At 47.7% G+C, this 23,168-nt stretch overlaps 11 protein-coding genes and 2 non-coding genes across 13 annotated transcripts; 4 read left to right on the top strand and 9 right to left on the bottom strand.

Annotated features, from left to right (window-relative positions):
- Positions 1-534: 534 nt before the first annotated feature.
- On the top strand, positions 535-1,598 carry FVEG_03663 (hypothetical protein; the record flags this gene model as incomplete). The annotated part of the gene is made up of 3 exons (XM_018891282.1): positions 535-958; positions 1,031-1,383; positions 1,440-1,598. The coding sequence occupies 3 exons, from the start codon at positions 535-537 to the stop codon at positions 1,596-1,598; spliced, it is 936 nt and encodes a 311-aa protein (XP_018747768.1).
- A 252-nt stretch (positions 1,599-1,850) lies between these two features.
- FVEG_15311 lies at positions 1,851-1,954 on the top strand. Its single transcript has one exon. It is a non-coding gene; the product is annotated as a tRNA-Leu (tRNA).
- A 754-nt stretch (positions 1,955-2,708) lies between these two features.
- On the top strand, positions 2,709-3,903 carry FVEG_03664 (hypothetical protein). The gene has a single exon (XM_018891283.1). The coding sequence runs from the start codon at positions 2,794-2,796 to the stop codon at positions 3,829-3,831; it is 1,038 nt and encodes a 345-aa protein (XP_018747769.1). The 5' UTR covers positions 2,709-2,793; the 3' UTR covers positions 3,832-3,903.
- Positions 3,904-5,019: 1,116 nt separating this feature from the next.
- Positions 5,020-5,566, bottom strand: FVEG_15312 (hypothetical protein; the record flags this gene model as incomplete). Its single annotated transcript, XM_018904435.1, has 2 exons — positions 5,020-5,068; positions 5,322-5,566. The coding sequence occupies 2 exons, from the start codon at positions 5,564-5,566 to the stop codon at positions 5,020-5,022; spliced, it is 294 nt and encodes a 97-aa protein (XP_018747770.1).
- A 1,420-nt stretch (positions 5,567-6,986) lies between these two features.
- Positions 6,987-8,564, bottom strand: FVEG_15313 (hypothetical protein; the record flags this gene model as incomplete). The annotated part of the gene is made up of 2 exons (XM_018904436.1): positions 6,987-7,585; positions 7,685-8,564. 2 exons carry the CDS (start codon positions 8,562-8,564, stop codon positions 6,987-6,989), a joined length of 1,479 nt encoding a protein of 492 aa, XP_018747771.1.
- Positions 8,565-9,868: 1,304 nt separating this feature from the next.
- FVEG_03666 (hypothetical protein) lies at positions 9,869-11,145 on the bottom strand. The gene is made up of 3 exons (XM_018891284.1): positions 10,614-11,145; positions 10,403-10,566; positions 9,869-10,351 (listed from the first exon to the last, which is right to left on the bottom strand). Exons 1-3 carry the CDS (start codon positions 11,062-11,064, stop codon positions 9,971-9,973), a joined length of 996 nt encoding a protein of 331 aa, XP_018747772.1. The 5' UTR covers positions 11,065-11,145; the 3' UTR covers positions 9,869-9,970.
- A 298-nt stretch (positions 11,146-11,443) lies between these two features.
- On the bottom strand, positions 11,444-13,472 carry FVEG_03667 (hypothetical protein; the record flags this gene model as incomplete). The annotated part of the gene is made up of 4 exons (XM_018891285.1): positions 11,444-12,558; positions 12,611-13,230; positions 13,281-13,358; positions 13,417-13,472. The coding sequence occupies 4 exons, from the start codon at positions 13,470-13,472 to the stop codon at positions 11,444-11,446; spliced, it is 1,869 nt and encodes a 622-aa protein (XP_018747773.1).
- A 308-nt stretch (positions 13,473-13,780) lies between these two features.
- On the bottom strand, positions 13,781-15,170 carry FVEG_03668 (hypothetical protein; the record flags this gene model as incomplete). The annotated part of the gene is made up of 2 exons (XM_018891286.1): positions 13,781-15,006; positions 15,056-15,170. The coding sequence occupies 2 exons, from the start codon at positions 15,168-15,170 to the stop codon at positions 13,781-13,783; spliced, it is 1,341 nt and encodes a 446-aa protein (XP_018747774.1).
- A 442-nt stretch (positions 15,171-15,612) lies between these two features.
- Positions 15,613-17,261, top strand: FVEG_03669 (hypothetical protein). Its single transcript, XM_018891287.1, has 4 exons — positions 15,613-15,664; positions 15,760-15,806; positions 15,860-16,180; positions 16,231-17,261. The coding sequence occupies exons 3-4, from the start codon at positions 16,105-16,107 to the stop codon at positions 16,944-16,946; spliced, it is 792 nt and encodes a 263-aa protein (XP_018747775.1). The 5' UTR covers positions 15,613-15,664; positions 15,760-15,806; positions 15,860-16,104; the 3' UTR covers positions 16,947-17,261.
- FVEG_15314 (hypothetical protein) lies at positions 17,016-19,237 on the bottom strand. The gene is made up of 5 exons (XM_018904437.1): positions 19,064-19,237; positions 18,358-19,014; positions 17,965-18,303; positions 17,554-17,909; positions 17,016-17,503 (listed from the first exon to the last, which is right to left on the bottom strand). The coding sequence occupies exons 1-5, from the start codon at positions 19,186-19,188 to the stop codon at positions 17,445-17,447; spliced, it is 1,536 nt and encodes a 511-aa protein (XP_018747776.1). The 5' UTR covers positions 19,189-19,237; the 3' UTR covers positions 17,016-17,444.
- Positions 19,238-20,643: 1,406 nt separating this feature from the next.
- FVEG_03670 (hypothetical protein) lies at positions 20,644-21,156 on the bottom strand (the record flags this gene model as incomplete). Its single annotated transcript, XM_018891288.1, has 3 exons — positions 20,644-20,841; positions 20,945-21,046; positions 21,097-21,156. The coding sequence occupies 3 exons, from the start codon at positions 21,154-21,156 to the stop codon at positions 20,644-20,646; spliced, it is 360 nt and encodes a 119-aa protein (XP_018747777.1).
- Positions 21,157-21,507: 351 nt separating this feature from the next.
- Positions 21,508-21,606, bottom strand: FVEG_15315. Its single transcript has one exon. It is a non-coding gene; the product is annotated as a tRNA-Leu (tRNA).
- Positions 21,607-21,731: 125 nt separating this feature from the next.
- Positions 21,732-23,129, bottom strand: FVEG_03671 (hippurate hydrolase). The gene has a single exon (XM_018891289.1). The coding sequence runs from the start codon at positions 23,100-23,102 to the stop codon at positions 21,807-21,809; it is 1,296 nt and encodes a 431-aa protein (XP_018747778.1). The 5' UTR covers positions 23,103-23,129; the 3' UTR covers positions 21,732-21,806.
- Between the last annotated feature and the right edge of the window lie 39 nt (positions 23,130-23,168).

The following is a 23,168-nucleotide window of genomic DNA, read 5'->3' as shown; positions in this document are numbered from 1 at the left end:
ATTGACTCCCGGCACTTTCCAAACAACAACCCTATGGTGTTACCAGTGAATAACAATGCTTATCCTTTGGTGCTGCTGTAGATCATTATGCATCTGGACCAAGATGCCAGGTGCATCATAGCACCAGTAAGCGATTATACATTCCCACGACCATGTCAGGTTCTGTCATGAATCTTTGCATTTGCATGGGCACTCGTGTGTATGAGGTCACGTTGCTTTTCCAAAACGACCGTTAGCTCGGCGTTTTCGCGATGAACAATGACTTCCGATCATCTCAAGCTTTCCGACGTCGGATCGGCTAGGGGATTTGAAGTTCAATCTGCGCTGAACCTCTAGTTGTTCGGTCTGAATATGCCGTATAGATACTAGGAGTATGCCGAGAGAATACTCCGAGATAAGCCGAGCTCCCACTAATCTTGTCATACATCCGCGAGTCAACCTCTGACATGCTGCAATGCTACTTAAGTTAAATTCTGTTCAGAATATCTTGACTACCTACTAGCCCAAAAGTGAATCTAGTAGGCAAACTACACAATGACTGACAACACTCGCGACCTGCGCTCACTCAGTACCCTCGCGGGCAAAACCGTGATCATAACAGGCGGCGCAAATGGTATAGGAGCCGAGACTGTGAAGCTGTTCAACTCATATGGAGCGAATACAGTCATTGCCGATCTTGAGCGCACTCGTGCTGCGGCCGAATCGGTTATTCGATCCTTGCAGCATCCCTCCGCTGCGCTATTCATCAGTGTCAACATCCTTGTCTGGGATGAAATGAAGGCCCTTTTCTCTCAATGCATACAGCATTTCAGCAAGATCGATATTGTTATAGCCAATGCTGGCATAATGGAAAACCAGAGTCTGTTTGATATCGAAAACGTTGACGAGCAGGGGGGAATACGCGAATCAATCGAAGGGTTTCGCGTAATTGATGTTAATCTTAAAGGAACCATTAATAGTGTGTACTTTTTCCCACTGTTGATTCCATTCCCTTTTCTCTCTCCGTGGCTGACTCATTACTATCTTAAAGCGTTGCGGCTCGCGCTGCATCACATGCGACGCAACCAACCCGTCTCACCAGATGGTCTAAGAGGATCTGTAGTTCTCGTCACTTCAACATCAGGGTACTTTGGAGCTACCGGCGTCGGTGCATATATAACATCTAAGCATGGACTCACGGGCCTCCTTCGAGCATCACAGCAAGTTGCTCGAGGCCTTGGCATCAGCGTCAATGCTGTTGCTCCGTTCTTCACGCCAACACCAACCTTTAAAGAGTTGGCTGAGAAATGGAAAGACTCAGGCCTCAAATCTAATAATCCAGAGGACGTCGCTGAGACTATCGCCCTTGCCTCTGCGCAGAATGAGACTGGAAAATGTTACATGGTAAGCCAAGCTTTCTTCACTCCTGCATGCATCGCTGTACTCTAACTGCACTCTAGGTGGTTGGGCGGAAGACGGTAGAAGTAGAAGATGGCAGAAGCGCACTTATTGAACAATGGCTTGGACGAGAAGCTGCAGGCTTGTTGGGATCTGCTAGCAAGCTCTTTGAGGACAAAGGCTATCCCCTGCCCAAAGGGCACGAGAAACCTTCAACTTAATGCTTTAGTCCACCCCATAACAAGCATAAATAACTTTAATACTTAAAGCAACTTTATTTAATTTATGTTTATATCTATAAACTATTATCTACCAGGAACATTTGTAACATGTTTCGTTTTCCTCGTAAACTTGTCCCTGAGTTTCGGATTCAGGGTAACTACCAAGTCGTTTTCTGCGGGGAGCTGAGCTTGGCATAAGCCCCCTCAGCATGGTAACGTCAGCTTGCAGACTCAGCTGTTATCCAATCGGAAGGCAAGATGGCCGAGCGGTCTAAGGCGCTGTGTTCAGGTTCGATTAGAACTAGTGACGATTCGCAGTCTCGAAAGGGGCCTGGGTTCGAATCCCAGTCTTGTCAGATTCTTTTTTTGCACGTCAGATGCGATCAAATACCGTTACGAGCGTATATTCCCGACATGATCCAGACGCTGGGGCAGCCATGATTCCCCACTGCGGTTCTTTGACTTATAATCGCAATGGAAGTCTTGTGGGATCATGCACATTTTGGACGATGATGTTCGCTTTATAATCACGGTGGGATGGATGTACGCGGTCATGGCTTGTAGCTGTGGCTTGTATACGAGTATACGCAAACGGATACAGGGATGCAGGGATACAAGGCATAACGTGGCTGTTGAGCCATTGTTAATTCAATTAGCATTTTGTTATGCCATAAGAACTATTGATAGTCTTGAAAGCAGTTAAGATTGCAATCTGTCTAATCTCAATAGCCAATATTCTCGCCAGCGTGGAATGTCGAATAAGACATGCACGTGCATATGACGATTAAAAACGCGCAACAAAGGAACAACCATAATTATTGAGTTAAGCGCACACGTGCTTCAAAACAAGAATATTATGGGGACATGAGCTTGGCGCCAATTAATCTCATTCCAATAAGCTTAGCAAGCCCCCCCCTTGTAGCCCTTGCAACGCGCGGCGCTTTCGGATTTAGCAGTCATACATTGGACAGGGGACTTTATCTTAGTGCCAAACCTTGTTTTTCTAGGTCCCAAGGCACTTGGTGCTTCATCTTTGTGTGAGAGATGCTGATGCCAAGAACCCCCTCCCCTCCCCTCGTAGAGAGAGTGGTCATCCAGCCACAATTCCATGACGAAACTTGCCAAGTCCGGCTGCTACTTAAGAATCTCAGTGGTCACTTTATGTTTCTTCCCTCAAATCATCCCATCTCTCACCATGATCTTCTCTAGTATATCTCTCCTCTCGTTGTTATCGGGCGCACTGGCCAGTGCCGTCCCCCAAGGAGCGAATACCTGGAAAACTTTACCCTCCATACCCATTGCTCCCCGGCAAGAACATGGCGTCGTAGCACTCGACGAAAAGACCCTTGCGATCGTCGGTGGAATCGTTCCCAATCGCGAGGCCAACGGTTTTGAGACGACTGCTCTTATGCAATTCTTCAACACGCGCTCGAATTCATGGCGCCGATACGTCACTGAGGCGCCCGTTAGAGTCAATCATCCCAATGTCGCTGCAGTCAATGGCAAGATCTATCTTCTCGGCGGACTTTCAGATATCGACAATGGCGCGTGGCGAGCATTTTCAGACTCATGGGTCTACAATCCCGACGTCGACGAGTGGACGGAGCTCGATCCTGTACCTGAGAGTGAAGAGCGAGGAAGTGCAGCGGTTGGTGTTTACGGAAATATTATCTACATGGCTGGAGGTATGCGCACCTTGGAGCCAACTGGACCAGGCGGAGAACAAGACACCGTCGATTTCGTCTCTGCCTTCAACACCAAGACTTCACAATGGATCGATCTTCCCTCAGCAGCAAAGAAGCTCCCCGAAGGCCGCGATCACGCAACAGCCTCCATCGTCGGAACCAAATTCTACGTTCTCGGAGGCCGTCTCCGCGGCCAGCGCAACGTAAAAGACACAGTCTTCGTCCTCGACCTAGAAGACCTGGAAGCTGGCTGGACGACCAGCGAAGGCAGAATGCCCACGCCCCGCGGCGGTGTCGTTTCCGGCACAATCGGCACCAAAGTCTATGTTTTAGGCGGCGAGGGCAACATTGCGCCCGAGTCGGAGGGCATGTTTAACCAGATTGAGGTCTTTGATACAAAGACCGGGAAGTGGGAGGAGCTCGGGACCATGAAGTTGCCAAGACATGGAGGTGCGGCTGTTGCGATTAAGGGTGGTATTTACCTTCCAGGTGGAGGCATTGCGGAGGGAGGTTCTCCGGTTGATACCCTGGATGTCTACTGGCCGTAGCCAGACATTCGCTGTTTTTTTATAGGTGTATTTTTAGCGTTTAATGATTAATGACTCTTGACTGAATTCCTCTTACTGATTTCGGGTTCCGGGTGACGCTTCCTGGACATCAATGTTCACGTAAGCCGCGAGGCTAAGCAGAGTTCTCGATCCGTCAAGTAAGCTTATCCTTCTTATAGTGCTTACAGAATTTCAATCATCTGCAGCGAGCATGATATGCATAAACTGGGTTTCGGATGGGGAAAATCAATTGGCATTCCTTCTAATCAGATGAAGTTACATAAGCTGATACTTGATAAATATCGCATTAAAGCAAATCGTGGTAAAAGGGTTCTCCACCCTAGATGATCAAATATCTAGAACGGCCGACCTGAATATCTTGTCTGAAGATCAGGGCATTTCGCAGTCGTGCCATCGGCCGTACATTTAGAATACTCAGGATGAGAGACGACCTCCTTGAATCCTAAATCCTCATATGTCTTATCCAGGGAAGCAGGATTCATACAAGTAGGCTTGTCACCAGCGTGCTTCCAAATCCTTGATATCGACCTTAAGTATTTCCGAATTTCGCCGTTGTGCTGTGCAGGTCTGGCCCTAACAATGGTATCACTAATAAGCATAATCAGTATGGCAAAGTGGCATGTAATGTAATGTAATTCTATTGCTATGCTGCTTATCTACGCGCATCTCGCATCACGATATGCATTTTCTCACATGGATGGAATTCATTTACCGATATCCACGGCCCAGGCACATCTAAACAGGTCATCCCTATCATTGCTTGCGCCATCTAGTCTCAAAGTGTTCTGAACATGGCAATAGCCAGTCGCATTGGGAACGTGGCTGAGAGTTTGGAACTGCTGAACCAGAATGGCCAAATGCTAGTGGATATCTTCACAACAGCAACTTGTATATGTCATTTATAGATTCCAATCGGCAAGGAAATGGCTTTGCAGATCTACTAGGAGGATAGGATACACATGTCAGCCCGTTAAAGTGGTAGACCCGTGCAGATAACCTTATTCGGTATATTCTAGGGCAGCCTTGTAACAAGCCTTATAATAACGATGGTAGAAATGTTAAATTTGGTGGGGCAACGCTATAATAGGCCTGTATGTGTCTGAAGCTACAGGATCAGAGTGTTTGAGACATAAAAGAACGGCGACTAGCTCCTAATAGTATAGCAACTCATGTTTCCTTAGATCCCCAGGTAGCGATGGTATAAGAATGTTTTAGTCTGTGTAAAATAGATAGTTTGCGTAAAATAGATTGCTCGATGTTGATACGTATTTAATTGTCAAAGTCAACTTCGGCCGCCACTATCAAACAGCTGCCCAAGCATTACCTAGAGCCTGCTGCAGCACCAAGATGCATAATAGTGAGTGAAAGGGATAGGGCTACAATTGGTTCCCTTGTGATAACAATTGCCGAAATTCCCTCCAGTAGTATAAACGACCGATGGGTTGTTGTTGTCGCATCGAAGACCATACCCAGAAGGCCAGCCACCATCAACGTCACAAATATCTCCTTCGTTACGCGAGTAAGAGATCATGCCGCAGTCGTTGGCGTAGATGGTTGCGTGCAGGTCACCGCAACTGGGGCCGCCTCTGGGATCGCCCAGTGTACATGTCTGCCAGGTGCCTACTGCAACTTCGCCATCTCTGCAGCCCGTTCTGAGGGCTGAGGAAAAGGTGGCCAGACAAAGAGGGAGGAGAAGGGTTTTTGAGACGTGCATTGGATAGATTGTGGTTCTGTTGACCTGTCAGCATACGGAGTCTTGTCAAAGGATGCGCCAAAGGTTGAGTCGGTCGAGAGCTTACAGGAGACTGTCTTGATTCGGAGTTGCTGAGGGAGCGAGAGTTTGAGCTTAGAATAGTGGCAGAAAGGGAGTCTTATATAGTGAGGGTCCTACGGTTATACATGGAGACACTGTCCCTGTACAATCACGAGTTCAGCCTATTACTCAACGTGACTAAAGTTCCAGAAATCGCTTTCCCAAATTTATCAATATAACAGGAGATGCTGACAATATTGCTCCATCGGGCGGCCTGCATTTTACCGGATTCTCTCGCCGAGCTGCTTGGTCGAGGATTGGCTCTGCCTAGATGTTCAAGAGTACATTTGCATCAGCCACAACTTGGTTCGTGGTGTTACATAGGAACTTACCATCATTGATTGGCTATTGAATTTCCAAGGTAATCTTGGATGCATCGAAATTGGCTTGTGGCGTCTGTGAAGCCCGCTTACTGACATGGTCATTTCCCCAGCTTTGCTCAGCAACACGACCCTCAGGAAGCAAGAAAACACTGAATCTTGATATAGAGTGTAAAAATAAACTCAGTAAGGAGTCCTTCTAGTTAATGCTATATTTACTTAAACATTTTTATCACCTAGGGTAATAGTCTTGAGTTTTGATTCAATCCCCTAGACAATATATTCATCCTGATAGGATAATACAATGATGCCCGGAAATTGAAAGTAAGATATATCCGTTTTTTTTAAGTGGATAAATTTGTAGATCTAACTGAGGAGCCCATGTAAACGATGACAATAGGATAAGCATGTACTTGTTGTATATAGCTCTGGATATAGTCTTTACAGCCTCCAGCCTCATTTCCACGTTTCAATCTCTATCCATACTAAAGGATGTACTACCAAGCACAGTACTTGTCTTTGACTGAAAGATGAACATTTTCCTCTTCTAGATAAAAGCCCGATTAGGGTGTTTAAGCTTATGCTTAGGTCGCCGCTTACTGTTCAGGGCCAATAATTTGCCCCTTGCTTACTGATTGACTCCGAGCATGTAACTGTGCAAGTCGGGTTTAGTCCAATGAATGAAGGTTTTCACTTTCTGCGGTGTCTTGGTTTCGGGTAGAAGTCAACTATTATTATCTAGATTACTGAGCGAAACATCGCTAAGTGTAAAAAGAGACATTAACTCGAGGAGATTTAAACAAGAGCTAGTATACCAAAGTCTATACAAGAGCTTTATTATTCCTAGCTCCATCACTATTGCTGGCACGATCCGATCACATGCTTAGATTAATAGCTTGACCTCATCTCCCTATCAACGCTCAAACACCCGCCAACCCCAACCTGTCCTGTCGTAACCCCCAGAACTAGCTAGATCTCTTAAACAAACAGTATTAACAGATTTATACAAGGTTAAAACGCTCCCAGTCAAGATGTATCCTTTGTAGATTCTCCGTAGGAAGCCCCATAAATCCGTCAATAAACACGGGCCCAAGCACCTGATAGTCCTCCCCGATCTTCCGCAGAGCCATTGGAACTGAGATACCTTTGATTAGGGTGATAGTGTCTCCTTGCCTCGTTGAAATTGGACCTGATCCAATCAAGCCATTGTTTGAAACAAGCAAGCCTCGCCTTCCCGCTATTCGATTGCAAGTATCAATCAAAAGCTTGCTGCAGCCTTCATCCTGGCAGATAGCCTCCAATGCCTTTGTTGCAGCGGCTGCAGTATCTCTTGGCATACTGTCCACTTCGATACCCAGCTGTGTTATTATCTCAAACATCCGTCTGAAAGTATCTTCTTGTTCTGGGGTAACCTCAGAGCGAGGTATAGACCGACCAGCCAGTGTAAGCATGATCGTCCATGGTATAGATTCATGCAGCCTGGAAACGATTGTATCCTTTCTAATATGCAAAACCCATTCGGCCATAAGCTGCACATTGCGAACAAGCCTGCCATTCGTCGCCATTTCATTGCTCGTGAGTTCGCCACCCTCCCCTTTTTCTAGCGTTAGACAGTAACGTGACATTCCCAGACATGCGGCTTTTACTGATAGGGTATTTCTAGAAACCGAATGATCCAAGTCTTGGTCAGTCAACGAACGCTTTTCAACACCATGATAGATATAGGAGTCGGGAAGCCAACTCTTGTTAGTGTTATTTTGGCTCCAGTCAGGAACCCAGCTGGGAGCATCCGGAAGGCGAGGGCCGCAATCAACGAGCAAATTAATTAGAGTGGGATTCCATTCCATCAAACTCACAAGGGCATCGCGATACACGTGGCCAAGTGGTTTCTGATAATCAGGGGTAGGCGGGTGTGCGCCGAGCAGCCGAAGTACGCTATCGATCGCATATACTCGGTCGTGTGGCCACTTCGAATTGCGGTCTCTGATAGCCTGTGCAATGGCAACAAGATAATTCCGAGGTTGGAGACCAGGGTGGCAGATCAGACTATACATTCGAGCCTTAGAGCCCTGTATGCAATCGAAAGAGGATTTCGTCAGGTTATCGGTGAAATATAAAATAGGGATTTGCACGAAGGCCAAGATTAAGAGAAACAAGTAAGAACCGACAACCATAGACAACGTGATGAAAAAGATGGCGAAAGCCATTACGACGTGATAAATCCCCAGGCTCAACCGAACAAAGCGTTTGAACCCAAAAATCTTGACTGTCTCTAGAGCCTGGACGCAGTCATGGACTGAATAGCTGTTGTCCTGCACAGTACTGGGCCTGTAGCTACCTTGCCTGGAGTGACGGGGAATAGTCTGCCAGACATCAAACAGAGCTTGCCATCTTTTGAACGAGTCTGAGCGGGATACACCATCGTGTACTCGTCGCTGAATCTCACTGACTACACCGTTGACTGGATCAGTCAATGCCTGCGTTGCTGAATCCCCTATGAATGTAAGGGCTTGATGCATGACCAGCCAGGGAATATGCTGTCGTCCATAAACAAGAACAGGGTTTGAGGCAAGCGTCATTTCCTGAAATGTCCAGGCGCGAGAAAGCCAAGTTTGGTCCAGAAGTGCACTAATTACATCCTGACTGACAAATGGAAGGCTAGACAATTGTTCTGCCACGATCAGTTTCAAATTGATATTACACGCATCCTCAAAGAAGATGCATCGTAAGAGTTGAACTCACCAATTCGATCCGCATATTTTAATCTTGCGTATGGCATGGCATGAATGTACCAAAGGAATGTACCTCTTTGATATCGCTCGGCAATAAGGGGTTCAATGCATAAGTTTCGAAATGCAAGGGGCAAGGTATATCGAGCAATTTCAATACAACGTCTGAAAAGAGAAAGAGAACGCCGAGTATTGCCGCGAGAGCTTTGCGGAACTTCCGCAGGGAATGAGCGAAATTGCGAGATAAGGCGGATGTACTTGGCAGCCTGATTGGTTTTCGTATTACTGCCACCCAGCCAAACGTAAACGGTTTTGGCCAATGTGAAGATACTGCCCATCAACATAATTTGCTGCTCCCTCTCGCTGTTATCCTCCTGGTTGATGCAAATTGCATCAACCCATATTGTCAATGGCCGGCAGGATTGTCGAAGCGACGTCAATGCCTCATAGCAGGATTGTGTGATGTCAAGATCACAACCGTTGCAGCTAATTTTGTGCGAAGAGCCTTGGCCCCAAACATACGAAAGCGCAGTAAATTCGGGTGCAGTATGTAAATCAACTGTACGTAATGCGCCAGTGAGCCGACTACTGTCAGCTGGGTCTATTTGGTGGATATCAAGCACTCGTATGCACTGAGAACCGGGAGGTAGAGGGAGATTATCGTAAACTTGTCTTGCTGTAAAGGGGCCTAGATTAGGCTGGCCGTTAGAGTTATTACGAGGCATTGGAAATATTGGGAAATTGGTGAAGGAAGAAATTGAATGCGAGAGAAAGGCTCAAGCTGAAAGATTAAGAAAGGGTTGAAAAGCATGCTAAGAAAGTCAGCCGCATCAGGCTGACAGGCTGCGCCTAGCTCACTGGATGAGATGGACCAATTATTGCGACCTTCTGCGTACTTAGCTGCAATAGTCTGAGACAAACATTTTCAGCCTCCTGAGAAGCCTGGCGCCTGTGTCTGGGACTCCCTACAACTCTCCACTAAGCGCTTGTTTGCCCCAAAATAGCATAAATCCGCTCCCAAGCGCATCCTCGCTACCCGTAACTGCATTCCTCTCTGAGGCTGATTTATTGGTTTTTCCTATCCAGTCCCTTATTTAAGATCCCCTAAATTCTCCACCTCTCTTTTACTACCAGCTTATATTAAAGTAATAGTAACATAGCTTTAGGGAGAGAACTAAATTTGGATTGCATCTCCTAGAATTTCGTTATCTAATCTACTTTGCCTGAATCCGGTAAACAGATCAGGCCTTGGCACCTTATTTAGCCAGATCAAAATTACACGCCTCATACTCCCACTGCGTCTCAAAGCCTAGCTTTTCATAGAACCCCCGTATAGCAACAGCATCAATGAAAATTCCCTGCATACCTCTCTCCTTCAGATTCTGCATCGCTTTAACAACGAGTGCTAGCCCAACACCTTTCCCTCTCATGGCCTCATCCACTCCAACCGCAGCAATAAGACCGGTCTTGTCCCCAGAAGGAAGGAGCGGAAGAAATGCGAAAGTATCGCCGGCTGAAGATCTGAAAGAGCACATGAGGGTCCAGCCGATTTGCTTGTTGGTGTCGGGGTCAATGGCGACCATGACTTGGTGATGTTGGCCACGTCCTGCGAGGGCTTTGTAAATACCGCCCCAGGTCTGGATGAGTTGGTTAAATAAATTCAACGAGGAAAAAGCACTACTACTTACAAATAGCTCGTTTTGTTTGGTCATGCATTCTTCGTACAGTTCTGGCGACCATGGAGTGAACTTGATATTCGTCTTTGAGACTCGCTCCATTATCTCAGACGGTGCAATTTCGGCCTGGATGTCCTTGTAAAGGTCTCTTACGGTATCAGTAGTTTCGTATGAGCCTATTTAGTTAGTGAATGACCGCAGTTACTTTGGATGGATGACTGACCTCTATGAGAGAAGAACTCTTTTGCATCGGGTGAGATACTGGTTGGTACTCGGTACCAGAACCTAGGGAAAATGGACCCCATGGCTAAGGAGTTTAACTCCTGACCTGCATCCTTTGCTGCATTCTTCAATCCAGCCTTTGCTTTCTCTAGAAGCGCGTTGCCGAGTCCTTTATGGCGGTATTCGGCTAAGACTCCGATGGCTGCGATATGTCCCGAGCTCCCGCTTTTAGAATAGTACGACAGGCAGAATCCATGCTCATGAATCCAGTGCTGACCCTTCATGCCAAAAAGAAGACCTGTGAACCGACCTTGCTCTATAGGCCAGTCCGGGAAGATGGTGTGCCACAGCCTCCATGCTTGTTGGATGTCTTCTTCTGAGCTAGTGAGCTCGCGGATGGTATACTGAGAGACGCTGACTGGGCCGTCATCTTTATTCTTCTGTTCTGCCATACTTACTCCAAAACTCGGAGAGTGGATTTTATGACGCGTTTTGAGTCGTAATGTGGTGTTTGTAGGTTGTTGGTTAGGGACATCAGTGAAGGATGATAAACGCCTCAAAACACGTGAGCTGACTGAAAGGTGCGGAGATATGCAAGGCTCCGAGGATCTATGCCAAGGAAGGAAGCTGCAGTTGAATCCTTCAAGATTTCACTAAGTTCTGTCTGCTGATTTGACATATATATAGTATAGTTTCACTAGTACGACAAAAGCATAAACTCTATAAATCATCTAGGATATATCCTCCGATCCTCCCATTTCCCCTCACCTCACCTCCCCCTCAACAAGCTAGAATACTCATACTCTTTCTAACTCTACTAGTTAGTCAGATCTACTCACTCCCGGCTGCACGGCGCGGTCCTCTACTCATCTTAGCCTCATCCTTAGCTTTCTCAATCACATCCTCCCAATTTGGCGGTTTGCTTCGAAGGTCCTGTCCAGCAGCCTCCGCATCAAAACCAAACTGCAACAGCGCATCTTCGCTGCACCACTCGCCCGTAGCCATAAGTCCGACTGGGATTTTACCCTCCGTATCTCTATCAGCAACTTCGCCAGCGTCTTTTCTACCTTCGGGAACAACGTAACCAGCTGGGACAGTTATGGCGGGAAGACCGCAGAAGTTAGCAAGCCAGACGTATTCCATGCTTTGGAGGGTATAATTTCCGTCGTTAACACCATAGGATAACTCAGATTTTCCTCCACGGATAGGTGCACCGGCGCAAGCGGTAGTGGGGGTTATAATAAGCATGCCGGGGTATGTCTTCCAAAGATACGAAAGATGCTGCATCAACATTCCTCTCAACTTCTGAGCCAGCAGATAATCCGTCGAAGGCGTAGTCCTTCCCAGCGCAAGCAGAATCTTGTTAGCAGGAGTTAGCCCCTTCGTGTCGTAAAGTAATGTCGAAGCGTCAGTCAGAACAGTAAGTGCATGCGCCATCTGACCCTCGGCAGGAAAGGGAATTTCAATCGGGACAAGCGTATATCCATGCTTAGCAGCCAAAGACTCAACAAGCCCACGAACCAACGACTGAACACTCGGCGTAGCGCGTGAGATCCATGCATCGAAAATTCCGAGGACTTTCGTAACAGGCGGTGAAGGCTGCAGAGCCAAAGGAGGAAATTGCGTTGAAGGATGAGGTTCGGCGATGGCTTCGTACGCAGCAGCCAACGATTGCATATCAACAGCCAAAGGTCCTTGAACAGCACATGTCGGTGAGTGATTCGCACCAGGCCAAGAAGCAAGTCTGTTATGCGTAGGCTTCAACCCAAACACCGAGCAAAACGACCCAGGAATGCGGATACTGCCCCCGCCATCACTGCCCAGCGCGAGAGGAATAAGTCCAGAACTGACGGCGTACGCAGGACCAGATGAACTTCCGCCGGTGTAATAGCCTGAATTGAAAGGGTTACGCGGCGTTCCTTGATTGGGGTTGTTGCCGGTCGTATCTGATAAGCGTCAGTCGATCAGAGGAATAAGAATAAGAATACGGGGGCTTACCTAGTCCGAACTCGTGCATGGCGAGTTTGCCGATGATTACAACGCCTGCTTCTTCGAGTTTTCGTACGATCCAGCTCGTAGTTGATTCTCCGTCCTTGGGGGTTTCGGTGTAATCTCGTGGAGAGCCGAGAGTTGTTGAGTAGCCGTCTAAATCGTAGTCGTCTTTGATAGCAGAAGGTACGCCATCAAGGGGACCCAGAGGTTGCTTGTTTTTATAACGTTCCGTTGAAGCTTCAGCGGCTCTCATAATACGCTCAATGTTGAGCTCTCTCCAGCCTTGAGCGTGCCGTCCAGGTGTCGGGCCTTCGATTTCAACGAGAGGCAGAATCGCCTTGGCAACATCAACCGGGGTAAGCTCCCCAGAGAGATAGAGAGCTCGATAATCAGCTGCCGAGTAGAATTTCGACGGATTTAATGTCTGAGAATTATTCGCCTGCTGCAAAGCCGAAATCTGAACCCTCTCACCGCGTTCTTTAGCCTCGGCTTCAGAGAGCGCGATCGGCACGACAGTTGGATCGTAGCGAGGCTCGAAATGCTCAAGATAAGTCCGGATGTTCCGGAGCGAAGCGAAACCCGCATTAGCCCAAGCGGTCTCACGAATAAATCGAATCCATTCCATCCTACACCATCAGCAACTCAAAAATTCTCATGTCATTAATAATAAACTTACAAAAAAGCAGCAGCAACGAGAAAAGGTCCTCTCAAGACTGGGTTCCTATTCCGTTCAATAGCATACGGCACATGAGGCCTGCGATAAGCAAAAAACGTCAGCACATGATTCGTCCATCACACAATGTCATGCTTACCCCTCCTGAGGCTCAGGATAGTTAAAGAACCGCCTCTCATTATTGAAATTGCTCATATTGAAGAATGATGACGATGAGAAGCTGGGAAGGTTTGAGGTTGATGCAGAAATTCGGGGAATTTAAACTCTCGGATAAGGCGGCCGCCGCGGAGACCAGTTTAGCGGTGTTAGTCATGGATCTACTGTACGTACTTCGGAGTCTCGGGACGCGTGATCTGGTCTGATCTGCATGGGAGAATACGAGCGACGAATTACAGGCCGAGAATCGAGGGGCCAGTTGTATCAGAGGCTTAAAGCAGGATTTACTATTGAAACGTAGGCTTAATATAGGCATCCATCCACCAGCGTATATCCCATCCAACCACTTAATTATTGAAAACCTTGTCGTTGATGGCAACGACCAGAGCTGCGTAATCCTGATTATCCAAGTAATCAATGTAAACAACGTTGGGGAACGATTTATCGCTGACTTCAGGCAAAAGTCGCGTGAAGAGCTCTTTGTTGCAGGTATAAGCCAGCTTCTTAATCGGCTTCAAAGACCTCGGTGCAACCTTGACAAAAGTGACGACATCGCCATCCCACTGGGGAGCCTGTTGAGTCAGCGTCCAAGAAAGCAGGAAAAGTCGCTTATCCTTGGCGGACATGTGACCTTTCATCTTCTCAAGCTGGTCGTTGACCATCACGACGGCGTCGTCTTTGTTGGAGTACTCGTTGCGAACGTTCATCGCTTCGTACTTGTAGAACCCCTTGTGCGCATAGTCGCCGATGTCGAGATCCCACTGCTCCATGACGCAGACAACAGCTGCCTTTCCGTTACCGATAAAATCGTCAAGCTTGAGCTGAGTCAGGTTTTTGGCCTTGTTCTTGTCCTCGACGATGAACAGATGGTTCAGCTTGAGGAGCTCTTTCATGAGATTGTGCCATTCCTGCTTGGTGAACTCTCGCCATTCGTCGGTGTCGGTTTGAAGAGAGTGCGAAAAGTTCAGGATGATGAGTTCGCCGTTCTTCTTTGTGAACTCGTTGACGCCAGAAATGATGTCGGAAATCGATTCGCCTCGACCACCAACCTTGCCGGTGTAATGGCCGGTCCACAGATGGCCACCCGAGTACTGAGGTCGAAGATCGAAATATCGAGCACCATGCGCAAGCTGTCCCAGAACAGAGACAGACTGACACAGAACATACGGGTCAATGACACCGCCAGGGACATCGCAGTGAGATACAGTCGACATGCCCGAGTCGTGGGTACCTAACATGCAGATCTGCGACAAAGGGCGATGACCCAAGGTATTCCTGTTCTTCTGCATCCAATCCGTAGGCGGGTTCGAAGAGTGAAAGTTACCCTCCTTTCCAGAGAGCACAAACGTGACGCACTCATCATGCTCCCATCCCAATTCGATCTTTGAGCCGCGAGGGTTGTTCAACGCCTCGAGGCCGTCGAGCTGAATCCAGATGTTTGCGGGCTTATCGCGAACGTGGATTGAAAATGTCGCTTTGGTGCCCTCCAAGCTGTATGTGACCGATCCACTAGTATCCCCACGCTTCTTGAGCACGCCATGGTCAAACTCGACGTAAGTGCTGGGAACTTTGCCTAAGATATGGTTAGATCTCAATTTATGTCTCAAGTCCGGTCGCTTTACCTGCATCGATCCACTCCGGGAAGCTCCAGGCCTCCATCTGGTAGCTGTTCTGCTGAGTCCGCTTCCATTTGTACGGCGTACCGTTGACAAGATTGACATAGCCACCCTCACCCATATTGTCCGTGTATTTCGATGGCAGTAGATGGTTTGAAGATGTCTAGGGATGATCAAAGCGGAGTAATCTGACTATTTGTATGTCCTCAACATTTTCTGGGTCTAGACTAGACCCTTGTTGTTTCAGCTCACTAGTGCCCAGCTGAAAACCTCTTGGCATTTCACGTCCATTGGAGATCTTGGGGACTCAGCCACCAGCAAGTTACGCTTCAATGCTTTGCGCTATTTCACGGGAGAGATCTTGGGGCGCCATTGGCGTCATCAAGAGACGTGGGGAAGAGGAAACTGCCACGGAAAATATCCCCCGAGGGACGGCGTTTTTGGCTCGCTTCCTACCATCATCACGTGCTGACTTTAAAGGTGTGTTTATGAAGACAGCACTTGAGAAAGAACATGAGTAAAATAAATCACTCATCAGCGATGTAAACACACTGACAATCAACCAGTAACTCGCCAGTCCGTCTGCTTATCGTTTATTACATCAATTGCCTCCTGGTGAGTCTTTTGATCCAACAAGCTCTTCTAACCAAGCTGTGCTTCTGAAGACCACTGTTCTAGTAGTGTGCGACAATGTTTACAAAGTCTTCAAGTACAATATTATTTACATCCAGATAAAAAGGCGTTCCTTATGGTAACTGTTTGTTACCAACCCCTTTCGTGTTGTGCCACGGCTGACGAAGCTGCGCATAGAACACATCAAATTTCCCAAGTGGATCCTCGTACCGGCGTCCGTAAAGACTATTGAATGTAGCGTCGATTAGCTTAAAGTTCTACCAATAATAGCCAGATTCGATCCAAGAACTATTGAGTCTAGATCGGAAGATCGGCACTATCTACTTTTAAAACCAAGCCCATCCCCACGCCGAGACAAGCCCTTCTCTGTTCTGTCTCACCCAAGCTGTCTGTCTCTCGTTAACATTCGCTCAGCTGTCATAATGCGTGTCTTATCTTTTGCGCTGGCCCTTTTCGCGGCCGATATGGTCGTTGAAGCTGGAGTTTGCAAGCCTGCTCGTGAGTATCTGAATGCAAGACGACTCTGCAATTCTGACAGATTGCTTTAGGTACAACCACGACTGCAACTTCGGTTGCCGAATCGTCTACTACCACCGCTTCTGCTACCTCTGAGACCTCTGTCATCGAGTCGCTGACATCTGCGACTGAGACCTTGAGTACCGACTCAAGCGAGATCTTGACGACTTCTACCGCCGAGGCTGAAACTACGTCGGCCGAGGCCGTTTCTACCACTACCACTGAAGCTGCTACCACCACCGAGGCTGCTTCAACGACCACCGAGGAAGCTTCCACTACAACCACCGCCGGCCCATCATTCACACCCGGTTCTCTCGTCGGCACCGGACCCGTCGCCGGCCTCACCCTCCAGGGCGTCGACTCACGTTTCATTCCCCTATCCTTCGCAACATCCGGCTCGACCCAAACCCTGATCTTCACCCTCGCCGCCAACGGCCAGCTCGCAACAGGCACCAACAACAACTACCTATGCCTGAACTACAAGCCTTCTGGTGTTCTTGGGCCGCTTGTCCTGTGCCCCTTTGATAACTTCCAGAATGCTCCCTTGCAGTGCACACGAGCGGTTAGCGGCACGCTTTCTTGCACTGCGCCGAACGGATCATGCAGCTCGAGTGGAGCTTGTACGCGACCTAACGTTGGTGTCGCATTCTCTCAGTTCTATGTGGACGGGTCTCAGAACGGCTATTTTGGTCCCGCCGACTTCAATGGGGCGGGTTACTCTGCTATTGATGTGATCCTCCCCGAATGAACATAAGACCGAGGCTTTAGAGGTATATTGATTGAACTCAAGAGCCTTGTCGTCAAAATCTCTGGTTTTAGCTGGAACAATAAAATGATATCATTATTCTCCTGTATATATGAACAGAACACCTTGCATTCCCTGACGCAGCATGGTCTACCTCCCTGCTCTCCGAAACACTGAAATTCGTGATAAAAGGAAATAAAAGAAACTAAATCCAAAGCCCCTCGCTTTGGGATGAGTATCCAAAGTTTCAGAGACTTCACCGTCTTACGCTCTTGGTGAATTTCCGAGGATTAAAAGCCCACTACAGCAGTCCCCAACGATCGTAACGTAAGTCTACAACAACGCCATGCAGTCTTTTCAGCAGTCTTTCTTTTCGGCTATAGTGGCTGGGATAATGACATGAATTTCGAGCTCTCATCCCGTGTTCGCCGGTAAATTTCTGAAGGGGTAACAGATATGCGGTCTTTTCATACAGAAAGAGTACCAAGCGTGCACAACGGTTCAGTCCTTAGACTGCTGCCTTTTCTGAATGTCATCGCAAATCTGATTGACATATTCTTCTACACCTAGTTAGTTCTCATGACTTGGTTAGGCGACGCAAAATACTCACCCGCAGCTGGCCATCTCCTGCTTATCCTCCTCATTTCTGGTATTACGGGGATAATCCTTTCATCATAAAAACCAGGTCTGCATATTTGGAGTGTAACTAATACACTATGCAATATGCATACCAATCTTACTAATGAGAACTGTTTTTGGTTCTCCTCTTCAGTGGAATTCCTGGCAAAGCTAAGTTTTGCATCCATAGTAGCCCTTGCAGAATACCGGTGTATGAAAGCTCGCTGTATGCCAAGTAGTCTCTGTTGGTATGACCTCTCAGCTACAGGTATTACTCGCTCAATACCTTGAATTGGGCTATCGGCAAAACATGAGTCATACATCTCCAACATGTGGGCAAAGACGCAGCTACCAGAATTAGTACATGCTTGGATATTGGTAAAATCATGGGTTTAGGCCTTACCTCGTGGGCAGTCCCAAAAGCTCAGCTAGATCTAGTTGTTTGGGATCGTCGCCGAAGGGAGGAATAGAATTGTCAATTTCGACCATTAATTCACAATGTGGGCCTGTAGTTCGAGGGACGCGTTTCGAGTCGTGAACGTGCTGTAGGATATGTCCGCATTGAAACGCAATTGTACCAAGGTCCAAAACGCGCTGAGAAGCAACGTCGGGTCTCGGGGTTCCGTTTGGAGTTTTCAACACTGTAAAGTTATGTTTGATAGCCCTTACCATATCGTGATGAGGTGGGCAAGCGAGAGGGATCCAGTCGTGCTTTCTATGAAGCGCCTGCAAGGCAACCAAGCTGTCATAATGTTAGTTCTTTGACATGAAATCGCGTATATAGTATGCATCTTACCTATCAATGAGCATGAGAGATAATCTCCACTCCAACGATGTCAGGAGGCTCGATAGGTCAACTTCCAGCCTCGCCGCCATCGTGAAGGCTGAGTTAAGAGTCACATGTGCATGTTCTAGCATCCCGTGTCCACATTCGTATAACGCGATAAGACCCTGAGTCTGCACAAGCTCAGCATGGTTTGGAAAATGAAGTTGCATAAGTGCAAACAAGGCCTTGACAGCCACATAGAGTCGCTTGGTTTGTGAGCATGCCTTGTGATCGCAAGGTGGTGTAGCGACGAGGAGAACGGCAAGATGTAAAATGGGCCAAGATGAATCTCCAGGGTGAGAATGACGAGGACTGCCAGTCGTGCGAAGACTTTCCACAAGAGGTAACGACTCAAAGACGGGATCTTGAAGTAGCTCCTGTATTGTGCAACCACGATCGCAAAAGACTCTCCTAACTTTATCTCCTAGCCCCGCTTTCGCAACGGGGTCATTAGAATCATATGCCAACATGGCCTTTATTAGTTGAGCTTGGCCGGGTTCCGTCAAGTCCCAGCCGCAGGGGCCCAAAAAGAGGAAACAGTCCGTGGGCGACGGCTGTGAATTATCTATCCCAACAGCCGAAGTCAATGGCTCTGTCGGATACCTATACTCGCACGAGGCTGGGTTCCTGGCTACTGTTAGCATTTTATATGACCGTAGCAGCGCGTATAGCTTACGACGCGCATCGCGAACAGTTTGGAAGCACTCGATCGCAAGTTTGCTTGCGATTGATGCAACGCGTGCATGATAGCGAGGCCTTTCCGTCGCCTCGAAATCGCGATGCCATGATTGAGTTGCTCATCACGTCGGGTTTTGAGTCGGTGGCCAGAATGTGTAAAACTGATGGTTCGAGGGCGTTTTTTTTTTTTTTTTTTTTTTTTTTTTTTTTTTTTTTTTTTTTTTTTTTTAAAACAGAGTTAACATGATAGATAGATGCACCGGGCCCGGTGAGTGCATCTAATACACTTATGTCATCAGCGGCCGCTATCCGCACAGCCGGCTGTGCGGATATGAAAACGATACTTATCGGCACATCCCCTCAATAAACTCGGAAGAGCAGCACATGATGAAGTATATGGATACAGCTATCAACAGAGGTATGTTTAATTGAAGTTTCAAGCTTGGGACACAAGTTCAAATCCTTTGTAATACTGTACTACATAACATTACATATATACTGGTTCCTGAATCGCGTTATACTCAGCCCTGACATAGGCACGTAATCCAGCTTTTCGAGCAATTGGACTTATGAAGGGTCCTAGAAGTGGTCAACTTATGCTTGTCTCGCGGCTAGATAATACTGACTGATCCCTGCCCACCTCTTGGCAGCATACCTGATATACGGCATGACCGCAGCGATTTCTTCAACAGTCGAGACATCCTCCGGATCATTTGCTATGATGCACAGACTATTCATGCCAGGCATAAGAGATATGAGTGACTCTAAATGTAGCTCGTCCTGCTCATCGTCAGAATAGGAGCATAAGACACTTTTGAGCAATCTCCATGTCGATTCGCGAGAACTCTGGAAGGCTAGCCATTGATCAGGTTCAAGTAGCTTCCACGGTTGACATGTTGTAGAAATGTGAGCGTGATGTAGAATTAAACAGCTGTGAGTGTTAGTTCATACACGAACGTTATGGAACAAGACGGTAGCAAACTTGGATAATAAAACGGAGTGGTGCATATCTGTCGTTCTATCCTTCAGGACATCTTCCACCATCCGAACAGTTTGCCTGTAGACGGCATCACACTCATGTCTAGAAGACCGAGGGCTCCGCTTTAAGTCATGCATATGCTGCAGGACGAATGCAGATATCGATACGCTCCGGTGCATGGACAGGGCACTCTGAATAGTTTCACCCGGTCTTGGGGCCCCTTCGGGTGTTCTAAGCTTCGGAAGGTATTCTTCCACGGCTCTTACCATAGCATGTCCCGGATGGCAAATGAGAGGAAGCCAACCCTCATCTCTATGAGGAAGCCGACCTTCATCTCTATGATGTGTTGACAAGACAAACATGCTATCAGATCGTCAGCCAGTCCCTCTCTACTTACGGGAGAAGAATGGACTTACCAGTCCAGCAACATAAGACATAACCTCAACTCCAAAGCAAGCGAGAGACCCGTGAATTGAAATTGAGACAGCCCAATTCGTGATGCCATACATATAGCTGAATTGAGGTTGAGATGCGATTGATCGAATAATCCGTGACCGTACTCACAGACAGCAACAAGAGCCTGTATACGTATAACCCCATTACGACGGAACAATTGTGACTGTAGAAGGGGCAACATAGCGAGGATAGTCACATACAGCCTCTTTGTCTTCAAGTACTCCATCGAGAAGATCCTGGAGGGTACAGCCGCGTTCCCGCAGGAGAATGTCGACAGTTGTCTTCAGCCTCTCCTTGGACACTTCTTCGGCGTACGTGCGATACCGGTAAGCAAGGATGGCCTGCATCAATTCAGTTTGGCCATGTTCTGTCAAGTCCCAGCCACAAGGGCCCAGTTAGGAGAAGGGTCTGATCGACATCGGCGGCTCAGATTCATCGTGATACAATGGTTGATAAGAAGTCGTCGAGCCCTGGACCCTGATGAGATGAGTTGAGGGCCTTGTCTCGAAAGACCCGCATAACTCGTATTTGCAGTAAGCAGGGTTTCTGTAATGTCAGTGGTGCTGGCCAACGAGGCTACGCGTTGCACGACTTACTTCGCGCATCGCGAACAGTACAGGAGGCCTCGGTTGCACGTTGTCTTGCAGTTGAGACATCGCGAACAAGGCTCTAAAGCTCTTCGATAATTATTAGACTTTGATGGCATTTTGAGATACAATGGGACAGAGAGCGTCTCCTGATGTATGGGAGTGCTTCTTCCTGACGTGTCTTGTGTCTATTCGCGACGGACTCAGGTGAACTTAATTTAGCCCAGGTCTCGAATTCTGTATTCTGATTGACTGCATGGCGTGTGGCCTCCAGTAGGTGGAACTAAGTATCAACAAAATCCACAACTGCCAACAAAAAGTTGTTGCTACGGAGTACAGATGAAACAAATAAGACATCTTAACTAAAAAAGATTAGAACTGTAAGGTTAAGTGCTTGATTAGGAACAAAAAAAGAAACTCTGATGAGACTGGGACTCGAACCCAGGAGGATTGCTCCACCAGGAATTGGTGTTAAGGTTAACCTTAACCTGGCGCCATAACCAACTCGGCCATCTCACCGATGTCATTGGATGGAACTCAATTGAGTTTCGCTAACCTATACAGAGTACAAAATGACAAAACACTGTATTATATCGGGATCTATCTATTGTATCACTTCTGAGAATTACTCATGTCAATAAAGGTTCAGTTTACATCAGTTGAATTATTTTGCCTGTCTAGGTATACGGCCGTTATAGATATTAAGTTCAAGCTGCGACCTATTGTCCCTTTGCTAAAAATGTGAGGGCACCCAGTGCAAATCCGTCCAACCCAGTCTTGAGCGTCGGTTGAATCACCGGAGCAAACTTTGAAGAATGATTCGCAGCAATACTCTGCGCTACAGTCCCCTCCTTCTCGGCCTTATCCCAAACTTCTCCATCAACACACCCATACGTGAAGAAACAATACGGCTTGTTAACAGCGGTAGCCAAGATCGAAAAGTCCTCACTGAAAGCCAGTTTCGGCATGTTCCTATCATATTTTCCTGTTTCTTCGCCAAAGTGCGCCGCAAACGTCTCTTCAACTCTTTTAGTAACGGCTTCGTCGTTAATCGTCAGAGGGAAAGCTCGGGTTTGCTCAAACTCTGGACTTTTGAGAACGTTGGCGCACGAGCACTCTGCTTCGATGACTGTTTTTATACGTTTCAAAAGATGCTCGCGAGTAGCGATGGTAGTAGATCGAGTGTCGACGCCAAGAACGGCCGAGTCGGCAATAACATTCTCAGCATCGCCGGCATGAACACTCGTGACGGTCACCACGCTTGACTCCGCTGGGTCGACCTCTCGACTGACGAGTGTCTGCAGCTTCAGAATAGCGTTCGCTGAAATGGCTATGGGATCAATGGCTGTATGGGGCATACTCGCATGTGAACCTTTGCCGTGGATGGTAACTTTGTAGTTATCCGCGCTCGTGGCAACAAGTCCTCTTCGTGTACCGATCGTACCCGCACGTAAAGGTCTCACATGTGCTCCCAGAACAAAATCTGGAACAGGAACATTGTGTCTGGTGTAAAGACCGTCATCAATCATAGCTTGGGCGCCAGTACCGCGCTCCTCAGCTGGCTGAAACGCCAGCACCAAAGTTCCAGCCCAGGATTCCCGGGACGAGAAAAGAGTCGCCGCAGCACCGAGTAACGTCACGATGTGCATATCGTGACCGCAAGCATGCATAACAGGCTTCTCAACTCCGCTCGCAGCATGAATCATGCGCTTGGTGCTTGCATACTCTAGGCCTGTAGTCTCCTCGACCGGCAACGCATCAATGTCTGCACGAAGTAAGACAGTAGGGCCATCTCCATTGCGGAAAACCGCAGCTAAGCCATGACCGCCAATACGAGGCTTTATGACGAGATCATCCGGGCCAATATCTTTGAGTCTTTTGGCTATAGTCGCAGCTGTTTCGGCTTCTTGGTTGGAGAGCTCGGGGTTGCGATGGAGATGCCTGTACAGCTCCTCCAACGGTTGAAGGTCAGGCCTGTGCTGATCTACCAAGTCTGATAAGATCGATTTTGACATTTTGTGATAGAAGACGTGGCAGGAGTGAGGAGGAGAGGAATGAAGGAGTCATATAGTGTGGAGGAG

Source organism: Fusarium verticillioides, chromosome 2 (assembly GCF_000149555.1).
Source record: "Fusarium verticillioides 7600 chromosome 2, whole genome shotgun sequence".
Taxonomy (NCBI): Eukaryota; Fungi; Ascomycota; class Sordariomycetes; order Hypocreales; family Nectriaceae; genus Fusarium; species Fusarium verticillioides.
Note: the sequence above shows the minus strand (reverse complement) of the source record. Positions and strands in the feature narration are given on the sequence as shown.

Bases quoted from the DNA above. Each gene is read 5' to 3' on its own strand.
- FVEG_03664 (XM_018891283.1), top strand. From the start codon at position 2,794: ATGATCTTCTCTAGTATATCTCTCCTCTCGTTGTTATCGGGCGCACTG.
- FVEG_03666 (XM_018891284.1), bottom strand. From the start codon at position 11,064: ATGGCAGAACAGAAGAATAAAGATGACGGCCCAGTCAGCGTCTCTCAG. The intron at 10,567-10,613 runs GTCAGTCATCCA...CTAACTAAATAG, and splicing joins AGAGTTCTTCTCTCATAGAG to GCTCATACGAAACTACTGAT. The intron at 10,352-10,402 runs GTAAGTAGTAGT...CAACTCATCCAG, and splicing joins CCAAACAAAACGAGCTATTT to ACCTGGGGCGGTATTTACAA.
- FVEG_03669 (XM_018891287.1), top strand. From the start codon at position 16,105: ATGCGTGTCTTATCTTTTGCGCTGGCCCTTTTCGCGGCCGATATGGTC. The intron at 16,181-16,230 runs GTGAGTATCTGA...AGATTGCTTTAG, and splicing joins TGGAGTTTGCAAGCCTGCTC to GTACAACCACGACTGCAACT.
- FVEG_15314 (XM_018904437.1), bottom strand. From the start codon at position 19,188: ATGAGCAACTCAATCATGGCATCGCGATTTCGAGGCGACGGAAAGGCC. The intron at 19,015-19,063 runs GTAAGCTATACG...AACAGTAGCCAG, and splicing joins AACTGTTCGCGATGCGCGTC to GAACCCAGCCTCGTGCGAGT. The intron at 17,504-17,553 runs GTGAGTATTTTG...AACTAGGTGTAG, and splicing joins CAGGAGATGGCCAGCTGCGG to AAGAATATGTCAATCAGATT.
- FVEG_03671 (XM_018891289.1), bottom strand. From the start codon at position 23,102: ATGTCAAAATCGATCTTATCAGACTTGGTAGATCAGCACAGGCCTGAC.